Source organism: Siphateles boraxobius, unplaced genomic scaffold, assembly GCF_051911475.1.
Source record: "Siphateles boraxobius isolate OS27281-9 unplaced genomic scaffold, OSU_SipBor_1 24, whole genome shotgun sequence".
In the NCBI taxonomy this organism is placed as follows: domain Eukaryota; kingdom Metazoa; phylum Chordata; class Actinopteri; order Cypriniformes; family Leuciscidae; genus Siphateles; species Siphateles boraxobius.
In genome coordinates this window covers 2,790,646-2,815,491 of record NW_027508855.1, presented here as the reverse complement: position 1 = coordinate 2,815,491, position 24,846 = coordinate 2,790,646, and the positions used below count along the sequence as shown (strand labels likewise).

General features: G+C 36.0%; 1 protein-coding gene across 3 annotated transcripts in view; it reads right to left on the bottom strand.

The window, feature by feature from the left end:
- The window catches only part of c2cd2l (c2cd2 like), a 38,169-nt gene that overhangs the window by 2,201 nt on the left and 11,122 nt on the right, over positions 1-24,846 (bottom strand). Inside the window, exons 3-14 of one of the 3 annotated variants that reach the window (XR_013206827.1) lie at positions 10,085-10,180; positions 8,204-8,323; positions 7,791-7,904; positions 7,545-7,658; positions 7,174-7,276; positions 5,910-6,042; positions 5,070-5,134; positions 4,751-4,872; positions 3,516-3,687; positions 3,285-3,395; positions 1,968-2,098; positions 121-706 (exon numbers count right to left, since the gene is read on the bottom strand). Coding sequence is in view for 2 of the 3 variants with exons in the window: in XM_077240820.1 (XP_077096935.1) it covers positions 469-706; positions 1,968-2,101; positions 3,285-3,395; positions 3,516-3,687; positions 4,751-4,872; positions 5,070-5,134; positions 5,910-6,042; positions 7,174-7,276; positions 7,545-7,658; positions 7,791-7,904; positions 8,204-8,323; positions 10,085-10,180 (1,522 nt within the window). In the remaining variant the exon portion in view is untranslated. Of the gene's footprint in view, positions 1-120; positions 707-1,967; positions 2,102-3,284; positions 3,396-3,515; positions 3,688-4,750; positions 4,873-5,069; positions 5,135-5,909; positions 6,043-7,173; positions 7,277-7,544; positions 7,659-7,790; positions 7,905-8,203; positions 8,324-10,084; positions 10,181-24,846 lie in introns of all 3 variants that reach the window. The other 2 variants (XM_077240820.1, XM_077240821.1) reach the window with 2 other exon arrangements.

Here is a 24,846-nt window from a genome sequence, read left to right as displayed (position 1 = left end):
TTTAAAAAACATTTCTAACTAGATGTTTCTAAATGTTTCTAATAAGTAACTAGATAAGAATGTTTGGATAATGAGTGTGTGTAATTTGCGCTGTAGAGCAAAACGTTCAAGTATCATCACGTTGAAAATAAAAATAAAAATCTCTCTCAACTTCATTCAAAATATCCTAATTTGTATTGAGGATGAATGAAATGAGTTTGGAACGACATGAGAGCAACTGATGAAGTCATTTTAATTTTGGGGGGAATTATCCCACGTTACTAACCACATAACGTATTATATTATAGCTGTATATTACTGCCATATTGACATTACTTTGACGCACACATCTCTGGCTGATAACAAAACACTTCCTAAATTGTAACTTTTAAAACAAGCCTTTTCTGGACAGCTGCTTTGAAACAATATGTATTGTGAAAAGTGCTAAACTATATAAACTCATAAAAGACATTACAGAAAAATTTACACCTTTGTGGTCTTTGAGGCTACGAGTCTCAAGCGCTCCGGTCGATCCCGTCTCTGACTCCGCGTCATCCACGGACGGTCGCTCTGATGCGTCAGACGGTGTGGTCTCACCTCCTTCCTGATGTGCGGATGCTCCGTGGTGGTTTGGGGGTCCACTGGGAGAATGTGCCCCCTGTAGGGCTGCGTCCATGGCTGCAGCATAGCCCACTGATAAGGCTGAGTCATCCTCAGTAATGGGGACCTGTTGGAAGGACAGAAAATTAGTTTTAACATAGTGTTTCTCATGTACATGTCCTGCAGGCACAGCTGAGGAAGACAACATCTCAGCAGTGTGTTTGCAAAAGCGGCTCTGCTGTCAGCCTTTCTGTGAACGCTGTTTGTTCAGACAGTGAATTTGAAACTTTAAACTTTTCGACAGCCTGGCGAGGGCCAGTATGTTCTATGAGTGATATGTGATATGAGACGACTGAGCTTGCAATGACATTTAGATTTACGAATTTATAGATTACAATGTTTAAAAGGAAGTTACCATTAGTTCAATGTGATGTTTCAGTGCTTCAGAATAGATGTTATGTTGCAATTAAATCCTAGCCAAAAGGTGTCCTGATGATTCAAATGGAAGATAATAACCAGATTTTTTCAATCTCCACAGATAATTGCAAAATGGAATCCATCCTGCTCAGACAAGTGCTGGAGAAATTGTGGCCAGCATGTTGGCAACCACACCCATATTTTGTGGTTATGTCCAAAATTAAAGAAATTACTGGAAAGATATATTTGATGCCCTTAAAGAAATCTTCCATTATGAAATCCCAGAAGAACCCATAATAGCCCTTCTAGGTGTGCGTCCAGAGGGCCTTGAGGGTAGAGCTAAAATATATTTACTACAAATTTTACTCGCTGCAGCCAAGAAGTGTATTACATGCAGATGGTTAAAACCAGACCCTCCATCATACAATGCTTGGATTCAAAAAGAATGGGAGTTGTACGAAATGGAACAAATCACATTTGCATAATGGCTTCAGAAAACTGTTTTCTTAAAAAGGTGGGCTCCTGTAATGCCTTTAATACTCCAGTGATCATGAGTTATACTATCATATCTACCCTGTGTTCATCTCTGCCTTTCTACATTATTTTTATTTATTTATTCTATTTTGTATTTTATTTTTCGTCCTCCCCCTGTACTAGGTGTATCTGTTTTCATTATCTGTATTATGTGTACAATATAATTAAGTTTGAACAATTGTCAATATTGTGGGAACATGATGGACTAACATGTTAAAACCCAATGCAATACTGTATTGTATGTAATGCTGTGGCTCTAAATAAAAATATAAGTAAAAAAAAAAAAAAAAAAAAAAGTGTCCTGATGAGTGTTACATCGACATTATGTGAAAGAAAGAGATGACAAACAAACATTACTCTGGGGGAAGAGACTGTTCTTGTGCTTGTTTCCCTAGACACTTGTCTTATTGTAACATAGATGTTTATGTGAGACTGACCTTTGACACTCCAGATATGATGAGAGTGCTGCGTTTAGTAGGCGTTTTCTTGGGTACCTTACTGGCCGACTCGGTCAGCTGCCGAATGGCCGTTTCTGCTACGGGATCCAGCCCATTAGGGAGGGTGCCTTCTGCTAGAGAATAGCACACAGACACAAACACAACAGGATCACAAACTTACAACTAATTTTGTTCAAAAGGCACTGCGAAGAAGACTAAAACGATAAATAATATTAACAAAAAGTATTATAATATGGACAAAATAAAATTATTATTATTAATAATACATTTAATGTATAACAAATTCATAATATTAACAAAAACATATTTAAAAAAATATATATATACACATTACAATATATAAATGTGTGTTACTTTATTTTGTGAACCCTAACTTTTAATTTAATACATGATTATAAAGATTTACGTAATATTTAATAAATCTATGCATTTTAATAAATGTTTTTGAAAGACCAAAAAGCTCTTGAAAGACTTATGCTCACCAAGGCTGGATTTATTTGACCAAAAATACAGTAACAATAATAATATTGTGAAATATCATTACAATTTAAAATAACTTTTCTATTGTAATATATTTAAATTTTTTATTTATTCTAATATATTTTCAAATGCAATTTATTCCTGTGTTGAAAAAGCTGAATTTTCAGCTTCGTTACTCCAGTCTTCAGTGTCACATGATCCTTCAGAAAACATTCTAATATGCTGTTTTGCTGCTCAAGAAAAATGTATTATGATTATCAACGTTGAAAACAGTTGTGCTGCTTAATATTTTTATGAAAACCTTTTTTTTTTTGGTTCAGGATTCTTTGATTACCAGAAAGTTCAAAGAACAGCAATAATTTGAAATCTTTTATAACATTATAAACGTTTTTTACTGTCTCTTTTCATCTATTTAATGTGTCCTTTCAAATAAATACATACATAAATAAAATCTTGCTAACCCCAAACTTCTGAATGGTAGTTTGAATGATTCAATTCATAGTTATTTGTATAACATTTTTCACAATATGTATATATATATATATATATATATATATATATATATATATATATATATATATATATATATATATATATATATATATATAATATTTCAAAGCAGCTTTACAGAAAATGTCCACAAGAGTCCACATTACAATTTAGATTGATCTGTTATAAGAGGTAACTGTATAAGTTATGCATTTCAGAAATGTACATATACAAATCACACAGTAAACTAAAAATGTATTAGTTTAAACAATGTAATTGATTTGTAAATGAATCATCTTAAAATGCTAATCTTAATGTGGAGCTCACTGCTGGGGGTTGGACTGGCACTTGTGCTGCTCTGCAAGCTGTTTGTGAGCACACTGGGAGTCTTTTCAGTCACCTCCACCTTTGAGGGAGACCTAGACGGAGAGTCTCCTCCTGCAGTTACAGAGGAAGAAACAGGATAGGGTGAAACTGCCAAGTCACTTCTGTGGTACTGGATGATGCAGACAGAACGGCATATGTTTTCTCAGTATTCCAGCGTAAGTTGGCCTTTACCTAGCTTGTGGTCCAGTTTAAGTCGTGACTGGATGGTGGTTACAGTAGTGACAATGGTGCCATCGGGCATGATGGTGCGGTCCACGTCCACCTTCTTCGAAGGAGTGACCGAGGACCGCAGAGGAGTCGCGTTCTGACATGAACGCAAATCATCGGAATCCAAATACAATAGCTATGGATGCAGAAATATAAGATTATTAGCTTAAACAATAAACATAATTCATACTTTCATTTTGAAAAAAAAAAAGATATCTGTGACTACTACTATAATGTTAGGGTTAGTACAGCCACAAATGTCTTCAAACAATGACAAACTATCCCCATTTATATATTTCTGTGCTTACTTTGCCTATATGTTCACAAACAAACAAAATGATTATACAGAGCGTTTAAATACCGTTCATGTGTACCTGTAAGATAATGTGTGTAACAAGGACAGTGTGGACTAAAGTACTAGGTTAAATAAAGAAATAATTCAGTTATCGAGTTAATCAGAGACACAGTGATCGTTCAGCTCACAAGGCAGACCACTGTAATAAGATATGTTTTCTATTAAATAATTCACATTGACATTTAGACCCGGGACTTATCAGTGTGTTCAGAAAAGTGAACACAAGGCTGATGGAAGCCTTAATCAGTAACACTGACACTCAACACTGTATTATCATGCTAAATCATGCTATCCACGTGTATACTTTATATAAATAAATCCATCCATCCATCACGATTGGAGTAAATAGGGTTAATTATATTATTTCAAAATAAATACCTTCTATTCAGCAAGGGCACATTAAATTGGTCAAAAGTGACAGTAAAGTAATTTATAATGTTATAAAAGATTTATTTTTCAAATGATTGCTGTTCTTTTGAAATTTGTATTCATCAATGAATACTAATAACTGCATCATGGTTTCCACAAAAATATTAAACTCTTTTCAACATTGATAAAAAATAAGAAATGTTTCTTGAGCAGCAAATCAGTATATTAAAGTGATTTCTGAAGGATCATGTGACACTTAAGACAGGAGTAATGACTTTTAAAATCTTAAAACATAAAAGTTTTTTTAAATTGTACAAATATTTCACAATACTACTCTTTTTAATGTATTTTTGATTAAATAAATGCTGTCTTGGTGAGCATAAGCTTCTTCCTTCAAAAACATAAAAAAAATCTTACCGACCCCAAACTTTTTAAATACAAAATCAATTGTAATTCCGCTTTATGCTGCTCTCACCTCTAAAGTTACGATAGCAGTTGGAGCCAGACCATGACCTGGAGCGATGGACAGTTTGTGTTGTCCATTAGGAATTCTTTTAGAGAGATCCAGTGGTAAGGAAGCACGACCAGGCAGAAACTCTGTCAACCATAAAAAAAGAAATTTGTAAAGTAAAAAAACAACAAAAACAACAACCCTCAGACGAGGATTTCATGAAATGAAAGCAAAAACAGACAGAATGGAGAATATCAGTCTTAAGTCATTCACCAGATAATCTGATATGTTGAAGATTTGCTCCTATAATCTTGGATAAACTATTGAATGAAAAGTGACTCACGTTCTCCTTTGCTGTTTTTCTCCACAAGTCTTACTTTGAGTTCTTTGGTCTCTGGTCCTACATCCCTAATAGATGACAACATGCTTAGATTTATGACAAGTAAATAAAGATGCACGCACGCACGCACGCACGCACACACACACACACACACGCTTCCATTTGTGTAATATTGAATATTGGAGCTGAAGTGACATTTTTCTAACATAAAAAAAAATGATTTGTCTTTGAACTGGATGTTAGGTAATGAAAAGGCTATACTATCAGTATTGTGGTAGACTAAATATCCACTTTGGCCGCACAGCAGTAATCCGTACGCTGGCTTAGAGTATTAAATCGACCATTCTGGTAATTGGTATCACAGGAAATAGTGATGTGTTGAAAATGGCTGTAATTAAATGTGCTAAATAGCTCTTTGTTTCTTTGGGAGTTGGCTGCGTAAATTCACAGAGCAATTGGTGGAGCTGCTGATGGCTTTACACCTTCATTCATGACAGAAGGGCTGCCATTATAAAACAGACTTTAATGAAAACACTCCATTGTGTAAAACGGAACTGGTGAAGTTGACCTTTAAATGTAAGGTGTTAGAAAACCCATTGGATTATCAGTCTAGTTCTGCAGCACAGAGTTAAAAAAATGAAGAAAAAAAACTACAACTTTTTAGAACAAAAATAACCTTGTGTAAAAGAACACGGTATTATACAAAATATGTTTCCTTGTAATCTTTCCTAAGTGTCAAACATGTCAACACCTCACTCAGAAGTTGTCATTCCACTCCATCCGTTTAGTTTCAGTCTTTATGTTGATCTATATCTGCCTTTACAGTAACATAAGCGTGCTTACAGCGTAAAGTCGTCAGTCCAGTGCAGGGCTGCTCCAGGACTGGGGGGAGGAGTGAGGAAGCCGGTTCTGCATTCAATGGAAGGAGTGTCCAGACTCAGCACACAACAAAGCTCTCCAACATGACTCTGACATCCTGGTAAAGAAATCACTTGTGAAAAAATAACATAAGCCATAAACTGCAAGAATCTAGAGTTCAGTTTATCTACATATATTATATATAATATATATTTATATTTATTAATGTTTTTTATACACACACATATATAAATATAAATATACATTTATACTCTACCATATATACACACCACACCATATATAAACAATACCAAAAGTTTGTGGTCAGAAAGGAAATGTACACATTTATTATTAAATTGACAGAAAATACATTTAAATTGTTACAAAAGATTTCCATTTAAAAAAAAATGCTGTTCTTTTGAATTTTCTATTCATCAAAGAATTCTGAAAAAAGTATCAGTAAAATGGCATACTGCATTAGAACAACACCAGGATCGTAATAGAGTAAATGAAAGTAAATTAAGACAATGTTCATTTTAGGGTGAACTATCCCTTTAAAATAGAAAACAGTGATTTTAAATTGTAATAATATTTCACAATACAGAAACTTGTTAAAAAAATTAAAATCCTGCCAACCCTAAACTTTAATATCTCTTGTTGTGTAAAACACATCCGATTGGTGTTAAGTGAACAGAAAACAGGCCTAATTCAACAAAGGCATCCTTAAAGTGATGGTACCCAAAAATACCCAAAAATAAAATATTTGTCATCATTTACTCACTCTCATGTTGTTCCAAACCGGTATGATCTTTCCTCTGCTGAACAAAAAAGAAGACATTTGAAAGAATGTTGGTAACCAGATAGTTCACGGCACCCATTGACTTCCATAGTATTTATTTTTTTCCTACAATGGAAGTCAAGGGTTGCCGTCAACTGTCTGGTTAGCGACATTATTCAAAAATCTTATTATGTGTTCAAAAGAAATAAACTCATTCAGGTTTGGAAAAACTTGAGGGTGAGTTAGTAATGACAAAATTTCAGTTTTGTGTGAACTGTCCCTTTAAGACCAATTTTAAGACCAATTAGTCAACTAGTCATTCAGGCAAGTAGTTGATTTTGAAAACAGAATGGCATATCCATAGTTCTAACAAAAAGTAAGATTTTTTTAAAGAATTTTCATAATCATTTTTTTTTTATTAAATAATGATCTTTATGCCATTTAGTTAATCTGACAATCACATTTGTATACCTTTTTTGACATCAGTTGCTCTGAGTTGGTGCACCAAAATCCGCTTGACAGGCGTGCTCTGAGACGGAGAGTTCAGACCACCAATCTGCTTCTCCCTGGGAAACTATGACAATAGGGAATGGGAATGTTTCATAACATGAAAGACACGTTTTATTGAGTTTTCCTTCCTCATTGTTGTTGACCTAAATTGGATGTCTTGTATGTTTTGTACTGATAAAGATGCCATACATACCTACATGTAATACATCAAACACACCCAACCAAAACATACAAAATCCACATGATCTGTCACAGTGTTCAGTGCAGTTCCAAATTCTCACCACACACTAACCCCTACTGTATAATATAGCAATTGATACTGGTATTTTTACCGCAGGGCTTGATACACAGGCCCTCAGGTTGAGGATCATGGCAGGTTGTGTTGTGTATAGTGTGTCCTCCACCAGTGCAGCAATCATATCACTGTCCCCCTCCACATCAGAGCCCTAAAGACAAAAACAGAGATTTCAGTTTATTTGCATAGTTGTAAAAGTAGTTTCTTTTTGTACCATTTACAAATTGTAATACACCAAAAGCTGAAAGGAACATGACCTGTGTGACCAAAATGACTCCTTTACCTCTTTCTGGACTCTTTGGCGTGATTTTACAGTTAAAGAGAGATGAGGTTGCTTGGAAAAAGTCCAGGACACAAGGAGACCCTCTTCCTCCACTTCCTCAAGACAGACCTGCAACTACAGCAGCCCACACAGAACATTTTAACTCCTATTTCACACTCAATATGCAAAAGTAATATATTCATCGATGACTGCTCCATTTTTAACCACCCAGAGATGAAACATTAAACTATGGCACTGCGCATCAAGTGGCATCATTTGTTTGAGATGAGTATCGCATGCAATATTCATAGCCACCAAACCTAGCTCATTCATGCGAGCAGGGGCAGAAGACGTCAGACTAATGAAAGTTGAGTGTGCAGCAATGCAGACTGATGCAAACTCACAGATGCAAATCCATTTCATTTGTATTTTACCTGGGCTTGCATGGGCTTCATCGTGATCTGGTAGGTATCCATGGAAACAGCAGCAGGTGACTGCTGAGTGACAGTCACGGGGAACGTTATGGTATCGACCGAACAATTGCACTGCAGGACCTGGAAGAGGTTGAGGCAGAGATTGACTAATAATGACTGAGGGGGACATGGCATCTTAAAAAAAAAAAAAAATTGTAAAAGCTTTGACAGACAAAATATATATAGAATGCAACTTGATAGGATAGACACATATGCCCTGATTTAAGAGTTTGAGTGTTTAAAAACATTGATAAGAAATTATAGCATATACACAGTGAGCTGATCTACTCTTTTTCTTAATGGATTTGCCTCCATACAGATGCAAAAAAGGGTGATTTAATGCAAATACACTAAATATGTCTGAGGGTCATTTTGGATACGATAACTGCACATGCAGTAATGTGATATAAAAAAAATGATTACTGCAATCATTTGAAATATATATATGTAGAACACAAAATAATAACTGAACTTAATAAATCAAATTTAGTTCTAAATTCACACCATAGAATCACAAAATTCATATTATTATAGACAAATCCTATTATAAATACATTCACATTTTTATACACTACTGTTCAAAGGTTTAGGATCGGTGATATTTTTTAATATTTAAAAAAAAAAGTCTCTTGTGCTCACAAAAGCTACATGTATTTGATCGAAAATACAGTAAAAACTGAAATATTGTGAAAAATTATTAACATTTAAAATGACGGTTTTCCAATTTATTATATTTATTTATTTTAAAATATAATTTATTCCTGTGATGGCAAAGCTGGAATTTCAGCAGCCATTACTCCAGTCTTCAGTGTCATAATTATGATCCTTCAGAAATCATTCTAATATGCTGATTTGTTGCTCAAGGAACATTTCTTATTATTATCATTGTTGAAAACAATAGTGCTGCTTAATCTTTTAACCAACAATACACCCATTTCAATACATCCATTATTGCGGTTACGCTCGCGTGACATGAATTTTTAAGCATTACAGTTTAAAAACAAGTGATTTTAAACCGTTGATGCGCAACAAGCAGCTAAAGAGAACTAATTTTGCTATATGCGTGCCGTCTGAGTGCTGTCTGAGAAGTGTGCAGATGAAGCTGCTGCTCATAGAGTGCATGAGTGCTGAACTGAGATCTTTTTGCCACTTCAATGGGCTTGAATGGTTAAATACACATGCTTTTGTGTCGAACTGCCTGTCTTTGCGAGTATCCTTGTAAAACACAGTCATTTATGTCTTTTTGAACGTAAACAATTGAGAAAGAATACACATGTGAATCAGTATACTGGATCTGTGAATTTGGACTTAAAGTAACAGCGGCCTAATATTCCTGCTGCTGTCTGTGTTATTAATGTTAATCAAACAACAAAAGAGAGAAAATCTCTCACTGCTCTTGACTGAATCAAGTATGTATCTTTAATGAGAATAAATGTTTTATATTTAATGTGGTATATCTGATGTTTTTCAGGTAGGTCTATTTCATTTGTGTCTTTGTTCTATTGTAGTTTTTTGTCCTATTGCTTGTAATCAGTTTATTTGTACTTATTTTATTACTGACTGTTTACTTGTCTGCAGTAAGCTGTTTTTTTACTTAGCCTAGTATTACTTTTTGTGATATTGAAATTGGTGACAAGAATTATGATGTTTCAATGGTATCAACAATTGTGATAATAAAAACTTATTTAAAGCAAATATGATTATATTGTGATATATATAATTTTCATGAGATAAAATTACTCATATCATGATATAAGATTCACCCCTACACCCATTTTTTATGTTAGATTGCACAAACATATTAATAACCTTTATTTGGTGTTTTAGTAACTAAAGGCTTACCATGCTGCGTACTGATTGTTCGGTGCAAGTCACACAGTCAATGGACGCAGAAGTTGGGAGCTGAAGACTGTCATCAAAGGTGATTTGAATGGAGCTCTGAATAGAAATGGAGATTGTCAGTTAGTTCATCTGCACATAAATCAGTGAAGAAAAGGAGTTTCTGGGTGCAATCACTCTTCAGGTATATCTCCCAGGCTAAATGTCTGTTTGCATTTTTATATTAAGCAACTAGATGATAGTGCACCATAAATCTTCACAGCTGCAAAACAGAAATCCCAGCCATTTAGGGATAAAGTAGCATTGTTAAACAGGCAAAGGAAGCACTGCAATAACATCTGCTTTACTTTCGCCGCAATGCATCTCTCGCAATAATATAAATTGCAACTGAAGGGAAAAGAAAACAACAAAAAAACAATTTTAATTAAAAGCTGCATAAATCAGTGAGCAGTAAAAGTGGGTAGAAATATAAAACAATCTTAATTCCAGCTGAGCTGAGGTTATTCTATCATTTAACAAAGAGTGTGCTCATGTTTGGGACATTATGTACTTAGTTACAGAGATTAATACAAACAACATACATTCTGTCTCTTTAAAAACATTGGTCAGCGAATAGCATACTCAGGATATGACATCATTCGGTCCAGGCGAACGTGGCAGACTGCCATGACGACAAGCTGCCAATGTACCTATTTGAGCCAGACTTCCACAGTTTTCAAATAGAGATCATGCAACAAACATTGCATGCCACAACTCCAGGTAGAAACATACTAATCTAATATATAAGCTTGTAAAACACCAAAATTTAAAGATCATGATGAGAGTAATGGCCTTTCATCACACTAAAAGAAAACCTCTGTCAATGACAGGATATTTCAGCAAGGCACAAACATTGGTCAAGCAGGATTGGCAAGAGAGGAGTGTGGTAATGGAAATGACCGAGCATAACCACAACACTGTGTGGAGAACACTGACTTCTGCTGTGGCTGTTGCTGTCACTGATGGACATAACATGAAAAACTGGACCAGAAAAGCTGTAGCCTTCTGCTTATATGATTTCATGTGTTGTAATTGAATGGACATTTTACCCTAAGTTTTAGCCATTAATTATAGCCATTCAACATTACAGGATAATTGAAAGCCATAATTTTTAATATTTTAAATATATTAAATAGGATTTAAAAATATATAACAACTTTTTATTTAAGTGAAATACTGGGCAACAACCAGTCTGGTTTCAAAAGCAGACACTCAACTGAGACTGCACTGCTCTAGGTAATTGAAGCTCTGAGACTGGCAAGAGCAGCTTCCAAATCCTCAGTTCTCATCCTGCTGTATCTGTCTGCTGCCTTCAGGTCCTTCAAGGTGTTGTGGAGGGGTGAGGTGTCCAAGACCCAAAATCTAGCTGATGGGGTGCCTCAGGGCTCAGTGCTTGGACCAGTTCTCTTCTCGATCTACATGACATCACTAGGATCTGTGAAACATGGCTTTCCCTATCACTGCTACGCTGATGACAAACAACTCTACCTCTCATTCCACCCTGATGATCTGACGGTTGCTGCTCGCATCTCAGCCTGTCTGACAGACATTTCTGGCTGGATGAAGGACCATCACCTTCAACTAAACCTTGCGAAGACAAGAGTTGCTTGTGGTCACGGCCAACCCAACACTACACCACAACTTCTCCATTCAGCTAGGTTTGTCATCCATAACTCCATCAAGGTCAGCCAGGAACCTTGGAGTTGTGATTGATGATCAATTGAACTACACAGAGCACATTGCTAGAACTGCCCGGTCCTGGAGATTTGCCTTATACAACATTAGGAGGATCAGGACCTTCCTATCAGAGCATGCTACACAACTCCTTGTCCAAGCAATTGTTCTATCCAGACTGGACTATTGCAATGCTCTCCTGGCAGGTCCTCCAACTTGCACTGTCAAACCTCTGCTACTGATCCAAAATGTTGCAGCTAGAGTGGTCTTTAAAGAGCTGGAGAGAGCACACGTCCCTCCTCTCCTCACAAAATTGCACTGGTTGCCAGTTGCTGCTCGCATCAAATCCAAGTCACTGACTTTTGCCTACAGAACAACCACTGGCTCTGCTCCCTCCTACCTAAACTCATTACTTCAAACTTACGTGCCATCCAGAAACTTGCACTCTGCAAGTGAACGCCGTCTTGTGGGGCCATCTCAAAGAGGCAAAAAATCTCTTTCTCTGACCTTTTTCTAGTCTGTTCCATGCTGGTGGAATGGCCTGCCTAACTCAACCAGAGCTGCTGAGTCCGTGGCCATTTTCAAGAAACTGCTGAAGACGCATCTTTTTTGGCAACACTTGATCCGTTAATACTAACACTTTATATTCTATTCTATATCTATTATCTTTATAAAAAATAAAAAAATACACATACTGTGTTAGATTAAACTGAGAAGGGTCATAGCACTTGCATATTGTTGTTCTATTGTTAGTTTAACTGCTTCTATTGTTCTTTGTCCCTTTGGTTAAAAGCATCTGCTAAGTGAATAAATATAAATGTAAACTATAATCGCAAATAATCGCAAAATGAAGGCGTTAAATTTGACAGCCCAACCCATTACACAAAATAATATTTACAATATTATTTGTGAAAATACACAAATAATATTTGTGTAATGCAGTTCAGATGTTATGGAAAGAAGGAGGCGGGAACTGGGACGAACATTTAAACAATTTAATAATAAAATAAAACAAATATAAAACGAAAATAAAATAAAAGACAGCAGCCCCTCACGGACGACTGCCGTCACATAATAAAATATAAACAACACAACATAAATCCAGGCCTGGCCTCTCTCGATCTCCACGGTCGTCGTTCCTCCTTTTATGCTATAGCTCCTCCGTGAGAGACACAAGACTGTTGCGTTGCGCAGGTGGCGCTCATTAGTAATCACGCCACCAGCCTCGCTTCATTCTTCCACGGCCCTTGGCCTCGTCCTGCTCGGCACAATTCACTTTACTACTTTTTGCATAATTTGACATTTTTCCTGCTAGATAAAAAAAAAAAAAAAAAGTAATATTTACCTTGATTTTTCCATACGTCTCATATTTCATGTTAAGCATGCGCTTCAGTAACCAAGCAGTGATGATGTATCCTGTAAGTTGGCATCATCCTGGTTCCCTTGACAAAAAGCCAATTTGATTTTTTCATTGGCCTTTGAATTATTGCAGAAAATAAGTTCTGTGACCAACAAAAGTTTATGATTCTTACACGTTTTGTTCATCAAGATCTTCACAAATGAAGACAACTTTTATGAATAAATGAAGCCTAAATAATTGCCAGAAGTAAAAAAGCTAAAGCTAGGCTATAATTTTAATGAACTACATCACAGTTGCATGACTTCAACTGCAACACCATCACCACCTAGCTTCTGAACACTCCATCAAGCTGTATTTAAAATCTACAAATTGGAAAGTTTGAGTTAGTTTGCAAGGGCGTGAGTGTAAACAATGAGCCTATAAAAGCCGACTAGTCAGAAGATGAGTTTTTGAGACGACGTTTCAATATTGCGACAACTTCTGTAGTTCAATTTAGCCACTTGTTAGCAACCACCACCTTTTTCAAGAAACATAAAAGAAAAAAAAAATAATAAGTATACATTACAAATATATTTTATATCATAGAACGAAAACATGAAAATATCTTGAGCTTGTGTAAGATCACAAATTTCAGGCTTTTAACCAAAAACCCAATCAAAAAACCAACTGACTTTAGGATTATTCAAAAATGCCTTTTTCCAGGTTTTAGTACTTTTCCTGATTCCTGATACTTTTCCTAATGTCGGACATAGTAAGTTGTGTTATAATAAATAATAAATAATGAAATGCTTTGTGATAAGGTTGTAATTTTTTTTAATGAACTGATATTTATATGATGATTTCCATATTTTAAAATTTGTCTGGAAAAAGGGTCAAACAAAAACAACTATATGTTGATGGACTTTCAAATGTCCCTCTTTTTTATTTAAAAATAATAAAGAATAAAGGCATGGTTAAACATTTCTAAGGCTGTTTTAATGTGGCCTTCATATATCAAAAAGAAAAAATAGGTGAAATCTGTTAGTTTGAATTAAAAATGTAACCCAAATTGAAAGTAGTTTCAGAAACGCCCATAAAAAGTGTAAAAAAAAAAAAAAAAAAGACAAAAGATGGATGATTTGGCTGTGTTTCATGAGTGAAGGATAGATGGAATTTGACCAACAACATACCAAACAGGTTTGTAACAGTTGTGGAACTACTCCTTATAGACTGCTTAGACTATTAAACTGAAAGTATATGCTCACAGGAGAAAATCCGTTGTGTTAAAGTGTACAGTTAATTTCCGTGCAAAATGAACAAGCTGTTAATACTTGCAGAGAGTAAAGACAAATGTAAATCTCAGAGAGTAAGAGTTTAAGTGCCTCAGAGCTTTTGAAATTAGAGAAGCTAAGCATTACTGACTTAGGTTTCATATTCTCTCTCTCTGACTTAGGTTTCATATTCTCTCTCTCTCTCTCTCTCTCTCTCTCTCTCTCTCTCTCTCTCTCTCTCTCTCTCTCTCTCTCTCTGTACTTCAGCCAATGGGACAAGAGGACATGTTTGACTGGGTAGCATTTACTGGCTCAGCCTCTGAGCTCTTGGAGAGGAGGAAGAGAAGATGCAAATCCCCTACTGTACTGGCATATGTTCTTTATTTCACGCCCCTCTCTCTCCGTCCTACAAAGACACACAGACATGACAATGTGTGTATGTTATTGTGTTCATACAGGCAGCACTGGGTCAGTGTACAAGATTTACTTAAAGGTTTAACTATTGCTACCAACTGCAAAATCTTAATAAGTTAATTGCCAAAGCTCATTCAATTTAGTGTAACACCACAACTTTGATTCTTTTTCTGTTCTGGAGCACTTCATTTGCATTATGTTGGTTGACATAATAAGATGCTTTGTATCTCTCCAGTACAACACATAGATAAAAAAGGCTAAACTGTTCAAAACTGAAATGTTTTTATATATTTTTAATCAAGAATGATTAAAAATTAGAATCAAAATATTATGTTGGTGTGACATTCAAAATAATGATTACATTAACTTGAATGAACGAATGAATAGCATGATTATACCTAATCATACTTGATTAGAATGATTGGAAATGGGTATGTGATATGCTTTTCTTCAGAATTTTCTTTATATAATTGTAGAAGAAGGCTTCAGCTTGTGCTATGCAAGAAAAATATCAGAAAAAAGAAGTTAAAATACAAAAAAAATCATTTCGTAATCTATTATACTTTTTGGTAAAACCAAGTGTATGTGCAATACAACTTATCTATAGCAAAAAATGTTTAGTTAAATTTTGTGTCATTTACAATTTTTCCTATTGCATGCTTAAACGTCGGCCATCGTTTAAGAAAATAAAGGTTAACCTAGATAAATATGCCCTATTATTAGACGCATTTGCATATCCAAGTGTTTGTGCAGAGTGTGGAAGCTAAAGTATAGCGCGCTTACTGCATGACATGGAGGCTCCGCCGCAATCACTAGCTCTTTTTCCTGATAACAGTGGAAATAACTTAAAATACTCCATCATTTTGGTCATACAGATATCGTCAACTTCATCTTTGCAATCTTCTTCATCTTATTAAAATAAGCACATGGTCTTAAGTGCACAGCGCAAGTGCAGTCAGGGGGAGTGTACGAATCCACTTTTGCTAGTTTAACGACAGGAAAAATGGTCAGCGTCCCCAGCGCATGGTCTAAAAGGGTTGTCCCTATTCCCTTAATGAGTAATGGGTATGTTTTGGGCGTGACGTGCAATAAACCAATCAGAGTCTCATCTTCCATTCCCTTTAAATCCAGTTGCGCTCACACCATTGCGGATTCGCCATTTATATGACGGAATTTGATAGTGGAAAGACCGAACGCGTCTCCAGGGCGCAAACGGATCTGCTCGTGCGCGCAAGCAGACCATCTATGGGACAAGCCGGATTCCACAATATCTTTATGTACACAATAATAATATTTTACATTGTTATCCATTGTAATGTTTGTGTGCTTCTGCGCATCCCTGTGTGTGTTTAATAAGCAGTGTACGGGCATTGTGGACCCGCCTACAGGCGCACATTACTAACACGCTCTTTAAATAACAAACAAAAAAATAAGAGTGCATATTAGTCCCTCAAAGGTACATATTGGTACCAAAAGTGTACATATTAGTACCTAAATGGTACATATTAGAACCCTTTTAAAGGGTCAGGTTTAGACAGCTTTTGTACCTTTTTTTCTGAGAGTGTAGGACCCTAGGTCTTTGACTAGTCTTTAGGTATTTTACCAGATTGATGTACAGGACGTTTTTGGTCTAATTGGTTGATTAATGAGACATTTACCTTGATTATGGGATCCTCTGTTGTCTTCATGAATATAGTCTTATGCTGCATGTAAATTGTTAATGGATGCATTCACCAAGATCATATTGTATGATGATAATTGCTGTTTAACACAATCAAGTGAGTGATTTTTAATAGTTCAATTTTGATGAGGTTGATAATTAATTAATTAGTTTAAATAGTGGTAGGAGGGATTAGAGCACCAAAACAGGATACAATGTATGAGACAAAAGAGCACAGTGTAAATGACAGTGTGGTACTAGTTGACTAAAAAAATCTTTAGTAGTGGCAGGCCTAGTTAGTACCACAAAAGCAATCTGATTCCAATATGTGCTGATGTAAAAGCTGATGCTTTTACATCACAACACGTCTTTCTAATTCTCTTCTCAGCAAAAAATCACCACAGTACGTGTCATTTGCAAACAGAGACAAATCCTTGTGATTTACATCACACATTTGCATGATCATCATCTGTGCTCTTTCACGATCCATATGTGTGACACTGGCTATTACCCACTACAAACAGACACATGCACTGAGACCAGGCAGGGCTAGAAGAAGAACATTAGCATTAAGCTGGACACCTTTCTTTTGCACATCAAGTCTCCAAAACAGCTGCATGACCAATGAAAATTAGTTTCTAGGGAAAGACTGCACATCCAACTATAGCACAGATGAAAAAACTCATTCTGTCCTGTGCATCAGCAGATTGTTCAGCTTCCATCAGTGAAATCAGCATACGTGATGAAAAAAATACAGGCCCTGTCCACCCCCACATGGCACAGTTAAGCATTTGAACAAAATCACCACATATTCCACTTTAGCCAAGTGGAATTGCATTTTCAACACAAGTCAAAGCTATAAAGATCATGCAGAATGGATGTTTGAGATAACTGACATAAGACAAAGTAGGAAATGGTATGCGTGCATTAACTTTGCGTTCAACTCTGGTCTGACAGGTCGGACTCAACACTGAGTGTTGGGCAATGTTTGATTGTATCCAGAAAATGATAAAAAAAAAGATGCACGTTTTTTAGTCTTGCCATGCCCACGATATCATAATTTTCACATCATATAGAATTTTATGTTGTATAAAGCACTACATAAATAAAGGTGACTTGACTTGGCATTGGTACGGAATCCGTAATTATAGCCAATTATACGGGGTATGAAGGTTGCTTGGACTCTAGGGGCCCTATTTTAACGATCTAAGTGCATGGTCTAAAGTGCACAGATCAAGAGCAAGGCATGTCCGAATCCACTTTTGCAAGTTAAACCAAAAAATGGTCAGCACGCCCGGTGGATGGTCTAAAAAAGTTGTCCCAATTCTCTTAATGAGTAAATGGTGTGTTTTGGGAGTAACGTGCAATAAACCAATCAGAGTCTCATTTGCGCTCCCAGTTGAGTTTGCGCCATGGCGGATTTGCTATTTACATGGCAGAATTTGCAAGCGGAAAAACTGAACGCATCTCCAGAGAGGAAACGGATCTGCAGACCATCTATGGGACAAGCCGGATTCCATCATATCTTTATGTACACAATAATAATCTTTTATATTGTAATCCTTTTATTTTTGATATTTGGCTAGTTTGTGGGCTGCTGCGCGTCCCTGTGTGTGTGTAATAAGCAGAGTGTACGCGCATTGTGCACCCGCCTATAGGCTCATAATACTAATGCCCTTTAAATAACAAAAAAAATACTGCGCCATTGACTTAAGACCAGGTTTTTGTTGGTCAATGGCGCAGTCTATTTCAGTTGCCTCAAAATAGCAATGCGCCAACAACAATGCGCCTGAAAACACTTCTTTTTTAGACCATTATGCCTATGGGCGAACAAATGGACCTAAATGCATTTGCTATTTAAACAACGTGGCGCAGGACTAATAACTACGTCTAGCAAAGAACACTTGTGTCGCACCTGGCGCCTCATTACGTTGGATGTATGATTTGCGCCCTAGGTGTTGCTTGCTATGGGGTAATGGGCTTCAGTTCAGATAAATAAATTTTCACTTAAATTTGGAAGAAGGTATCATTGTTAGGTACCATGGCATTCCTTGGCAAGTTTCATTCCTAAAGTTTACCCCTTTAAACTGTTATAAACTAAAACACCACTCATTCTGAGTATAACCGGTATTACTGTTTAAAATGGAAAGCCTGGTTTTGATACAAAACTACTAACTGCCCTAGAATATCCTACAGAAAATTAAACCTGCAGTTAAAAAAAAGATAAAGGGAGCATGTAATTTCAAAAAGAGGGGGTACTAAACAGTGCTAAATTAGAGATAAAGTGAAAGTGCAACAGTGTTATCCCACTTGTTTCAGCATCCTTGGTTCAGGAAGTTATAAGCCATGAAGCAAACCAATCAGGTATAAAGGTGATTCACTATGTATTTAACGAATATAACAAATATATACACAAATATTTTTGAGAATGTGAGGAGACTGTTAGGACTCTGTTAGATCATTCATGATTTGTTTGCTGTGATTCTACTTGGTGGAGATTTCTTTGCAGAATTATGGGTAATGTAGTTTTTTCCACCAGGAATTTCATTATTAAACATGATTATTTAAACAATAAGGTTAAATAATACAGACTGATGGCTTCAACAAAAGCATATACCATCAATGAACAATCTACAGTTTGATCTGTCATTAAAGATTTTTAAGTTATCATTAAAAATCAATTTCCAGTTGGAGAAAATAAATAATTTTTACTTCCGGATCCTGACAGTGGCACACTATAAAAGCGGTATGCTAAGTAATATGAAAGACATAAGTCAAGTGCTTAATTTTAGCCAGATCCTGTATTTGGAGGTTATGTTTTGATATTGGGCCACCTATATTTTTAGCAATCAGACAACGAGTTGTCTCAGTTCATTTTTTGGTGACCGTGCACGCACAACATCCCACACAGGACACAGAAACGATTATTTCATCTCCCAAGTCTCCTGGTCAGAGTCTTTCATTCATCCCGTGACAGCCCCATTGGCTAAGGCTATGCAGTCTGTACCGGAAACAGAAATGATTAGTTCGACTCTTGAGTCTTCGAAAGGTAAACTAATAATTTCTTCCGAAATGAACTAAATTAAACTATGAGTTTATTTTGCTGAACGAGACTCAAAGATCAGAGTCAGTAAAATGATCCGAACTTCCCATCACTACTAAATAGTTCTGTAACACTATATTGGATCTGTGCATAAACTCTTAAAGTTACGGCAGCCTAATATACCTGCTGCTGTCTATCATGTTAATCAGAGAACAAAATACAAAAGGAGAAAAATCACATTTTACATTTGATTACTTTATTTAATTTCTGAAGTATTTCTTACTCGAATAATGTTAGAGCCACCAAAAAACTTAAAGATGTGTTTATTTCATTTGTTTCTTTATTCGATAGTTTTTTGGTGCTATCTTTTACAATTTGTTTGCTGACTGTTTACTTGTCTTTTTTGTAAATTTAGTTACAATTTTCAAATAAAGCCTCAATCTGCAGTTTATAAACTATTGCAACAAAATTACCCAGATTATCAATTGCTATTGGCAATATATGGTAGTTTTCCCTGAGGTATCGAAAGTTATATAGAATATCGATATTTTTCAAGGTATCGTATCGAATATAGAAATTCAGTATCATGACAACACTACTAGCCAATGAGCCCCAGATAATTTGATCATGAGACGCTTGCTATGGAGAACATGGTTTTGTGTAGAGCTGCACGATTATTACAAAAATCATAATTGCCGATTATTCCCTTGAAATTGTAATTGCGATTATTAATTACGATTATCACAATTTATATTGAATATATATAGGCATATTATAATACATGTTTACACAAAAATTGTTAACACGCACACAAGTACTGTCCCCCTTTACTTAACATACACATAAATTGTAAGAATGACTCATAGTAAAGAAAAACATTAGGACTATGCTAAAGCAATTAAATAGCAGTCCCAAACTAGTTTTTGTTAATACAATGTTGATATGAGCCACCACAGTCATTTAAAAATATAAAAAATAACACAAAGTGTAAATAAAGTGGCATTTTGGGGTTATGGAAACGACAGTTACCATGGTGAATACACAATACTAACAAGAACTGTTAATGAAACAGCTCCTGGTGAATAGAATGAAAATCATACCTGCATGCAAATCATTATCAGCTAACACGTGATTTATTGGTATTTTACTTTTATTCCGTGACTTACTAATTTACATTGTAAGGACGTTGCATGCTCGTAGTTTCTTTTGCACTTCATACAGTGAAGCAATACACAGCGCGCCGTATGGAAGTAAAATAATGTCAAATGTTTTTGAAATAAAAAGCCTGTTGAATTGCACTACTTGAAAAAAATAGGCATTGCATTAACCATGCTTGCATTTTAATGCATTGTATTTTTAGGGCTTGCATTTTTAATGGGCTGAAATTCAACATGGTTGAATATTTAACCTGTGAATATTTCAATTAAAAACATTTCAAACACATTTTCATTATTAAAAATTGAAAAATCCATATTCACCCTTCATATTTCATTTCCAAAATATTCAAACTGTTTAAAAATACAACCCATAATATTCAACAGGCAATTTTCGGTCCATTTTATTTCCCTTTGCAAATTCGCTTCCACAAATTCAGTGGTTCAAATTCGACAGTAAATTCAACATTGACGTCCAGGAACTGCAGGAAAAGCAGTAGATTGCCGAGCATACTCTCCATCTGCTGTTAGTCGACCTCACCATCAGATGGTGCAAAAGCTCTTGTTGTTGACGAAGACATTCATTCATAAAATGGAAATGATTATCTGTGACAGTATATGCGGAAAAGATGATAAACACACAAAAGCTGTGTTTATGTTTCATTCAATAACTTCATTGTTACTTTCCCTGTGTATTCTACATGTCATCAGCTTTCTCTACCATGAACAGGATTATGATCGGTTTCCCTCAAAACCTCATACTCAAGGATTCCCTTTCCGTTGGGACAAAACGCTTAACACATACAGTGATATGAAAGACCAATCTTGCACCTTATTGGGGATGTAGGCTGTAGGCTACTATATAGGCTACAGGCAAGAAGATGGACTCAGATTGTAAACTTTACGCGCAAAGTTTCATGCTGAGCGTTTCGTGATATACTGGCATAAAATCAACACTTGATCAATTAATACTAACACTTTCTATTCTATTCTATTCCCTCTCTCTCTCTCTCTCTCTCTCTCTCTCTCTCTATATATATATATATATATATATATATATATATATATATGTCCTAAAATGCCTACGTGTATTGCATTAGCTTAAACTGGGATCATAGCACTTGCATATTGTTGTCCTCCTATTGTTAGTTTAACTGTAAATCGCTTTGGATAAAAGCGTCTGCTAAATGACTAAATGTAAAATTTGCTTGACATTGGACATTCGCGAATTTGGGGACCGTCTCTAAAGTTGCATACAACATTGGCATGTACGGTTCTAACTTCAATAGCAAACTTAAATTTATTTGAATAAATATCAAAAATCCAAAGGGTGCACCTTATGCGTGACACTACATGAAGACTTTACAGATGGTTTTATGACTGTAAGTCGTTCTATTCTAATGCTATTGAAGTTAGAAACGTGTATACCAAAGTCGTATAAACTTTAGAGATGGTCCCTAAATGTGCGACTGTCCAACATGAAGCCATATTTATGCCAGTCTATCACTGGGAAACGCTCAGCTGTGCACGTTATTCTGAGTCCATCTGTTTGCCTGTGAGTTTGGACTTTTACATCACTAGTCCATTAAGCTACGTTAAGCGTTGTACAGGTCCAGCAGGGGAATCCTGAAGTATTGAGGGAAACCCTAATAGCCTGCATGCAGCACATCGGCACAATGTAAAGTTAAGGCAACTAAACAACCAAGAGAAATATATGTCAACCTCAAAAATGTAACATTGGATCTGTATATCCGCATCAGGGAATAACATTATGATCTCGTTCACGGTAGAGAAATATGTATGTAGACTACACAGGAAAAGTAACCGTGAAGGCAAATCGTCATAGCCGTCATAATAATCACAAATAAACTTACATTGCTGTAAATGAGTTTTATGAATGAATGACTTGCTCTAATTTTGCTGGTCTTCGTCAACAACAAGCGCTTGCACCCCCTGCTGGTGAGGTCGACTAACAGCATATGGAGAGTATGCTCGGCAATCTTCTGCTTTTCCTGCAGTTCCTGGACATCAATGTTGAATTTACGGTCAAATTTGAACCACTAAATTTGTAGAAGCGAATTTGCAAAGCGAAATAAAATGGACCGAAAATTGCCTGTTGAATGTTATAGGTTGTATTTTTAAACAGATAGAATATTTTGGTAGTGAAATATGAAGGGTGAATATGGATTATTGAATTTTTAATAATGAAAATGTGTTTGAAATGTTTTTAATTAAAATATTCACAGCTTAAATATTCAACCATGTTGAATTTCAGCCCATAAAAATGCAAGCCCTAAAAATACAATGCATTAAAATGCAAGCATGGTTAATGCAATGCCTATTTTTTTCCAAGTAGTGCAATTAAACAGGCTTTTTATTTCAAAAACATTTGATATTATTTTACTTCCATAGCGCCGTCGCATTTGCGCGTGCAATTGAACAGTGCGCGCTACGAGCACAGTATAACGGCTGACAGGACAGTAAAGTCCGTTTTTCTGAGGTGAAAGACTTTTTTATTTCAGCGTATACTTACGTCACTGCCTGGTATGTCATATTGTGCTGGGTTTTCTGAAGTAGCCGTGATTCGCCTCTCATAACTTAATTAGGCTCTTAACACACTCACACACAGAGTGGATTTTCTTTTGTAATCGCGGCTTTGAACGATTACGTAATCGCGACATCCGTAATCGTAATCGCAATTAGAAATTCGATTAATTGTGCAGCCCTAGTTTTGTGTATGTTATCCTCCTACTCGCTCATTCTACTTGTAAATTAGGATGTTCTTTAAACATAGTGTGTTAATCTCAGACAGGGTCTTGGTAGTCCATTGGTGTATGTGTGCTTGTCTCATACAAAGAAGGCAAGTGTAAGATTATGGATGACAGAGTGCGTTCCTAGACACATATAATGTCACTTTGGGTTTGAGCCACCCTGCCATGAATCCCCCTCTGGCCTCTTCAAACACACCACAACAACCATTTGAATCAAAAATATCCTTCTTCAGGCACCGTGACAGAACATGATGACAAAACTAGGGATCCAAAGATTCCTTGGGGCAAATATAAATCACTGGGTGCCAACACCCGAAGGCAGTGCAATGCCATCTCAAAATAAAGGACAATAGAGGGCTATTGTCATACACAACTTTGCTGTGAGCTTTGTAATAGTTCAGTGTTGATCTATAACATGTTATTGATATATTGGTCTGCTGCTTTGCAGGCTATTCATAAACTAATGTGAAGCAAAGTAAAGACCAATTCACACTGGACCAATAGAGGCCGATCAACACGGACAATCACCAGATTACACTACGTCACTTCACAGGTATTCCATGACCCCACAAACACAGATTAAACATGTTCAATCACTGAAAACAAGCGCTGCAAATAGTAATTATATCCATTGCTTACTTTTAAGCATACCCACCAAGAAAGAAAAAGAAAAGGGGGAGAAAAGGCAATAGCGAGACAGAAATAATAAATACAAACTAGTTTGACCTTGAGCCCCGTGTGTTCGTGTGCAGACAGTGTGCTATTCTGTGCGCTGCAGGCATGATAATGTGCCATCATACCATTCCATCATATGCACAGATGCCACACACAAACTCACACACACTCTTCAACACAGAAAATCCTGACACTGACACAGATGCCTCGAGGACGGAGCCATATCAGCAGCAGCTAAACTCTCAGAACATTGATGGTACCAAACGGGCCAGCTGGGAGAGCAAGAGACCACAAGATTAATCAGACGCTTTTTCAGTATTTAAATTATATTTTCAAAATAGTTGCTTAAAGACAATGAGCCAGAGGATCTGAACTGTTGCTGCAGCTGTTGCTCAAATGCGCTTCTTTAGTGACCGTGTATAATTATCATTTGAAGACCGTGTCAGTTGTGCTGAACAGTTTTTGTTGAAATTGTGTCTTTTTAGGATTCTCTGCTGAATAGAAAGTCTTTACTGTCACTTTTAATAAATGTACTGTCTCCTTGCTGAATAAAATAATCAATTTATTTTGAAAAGAAAATCTTACTGACCCCAAAATTTCTGTCTGGTAGTGTATGGATTGGATTAGTGCAGTTGTAAATAAAGATACATTAAACTTTGACCTCTGGCCCTTAGGAAGATGCTCTGTATATGTTTTATAATATATTGAGACAATATTTTCTTAAA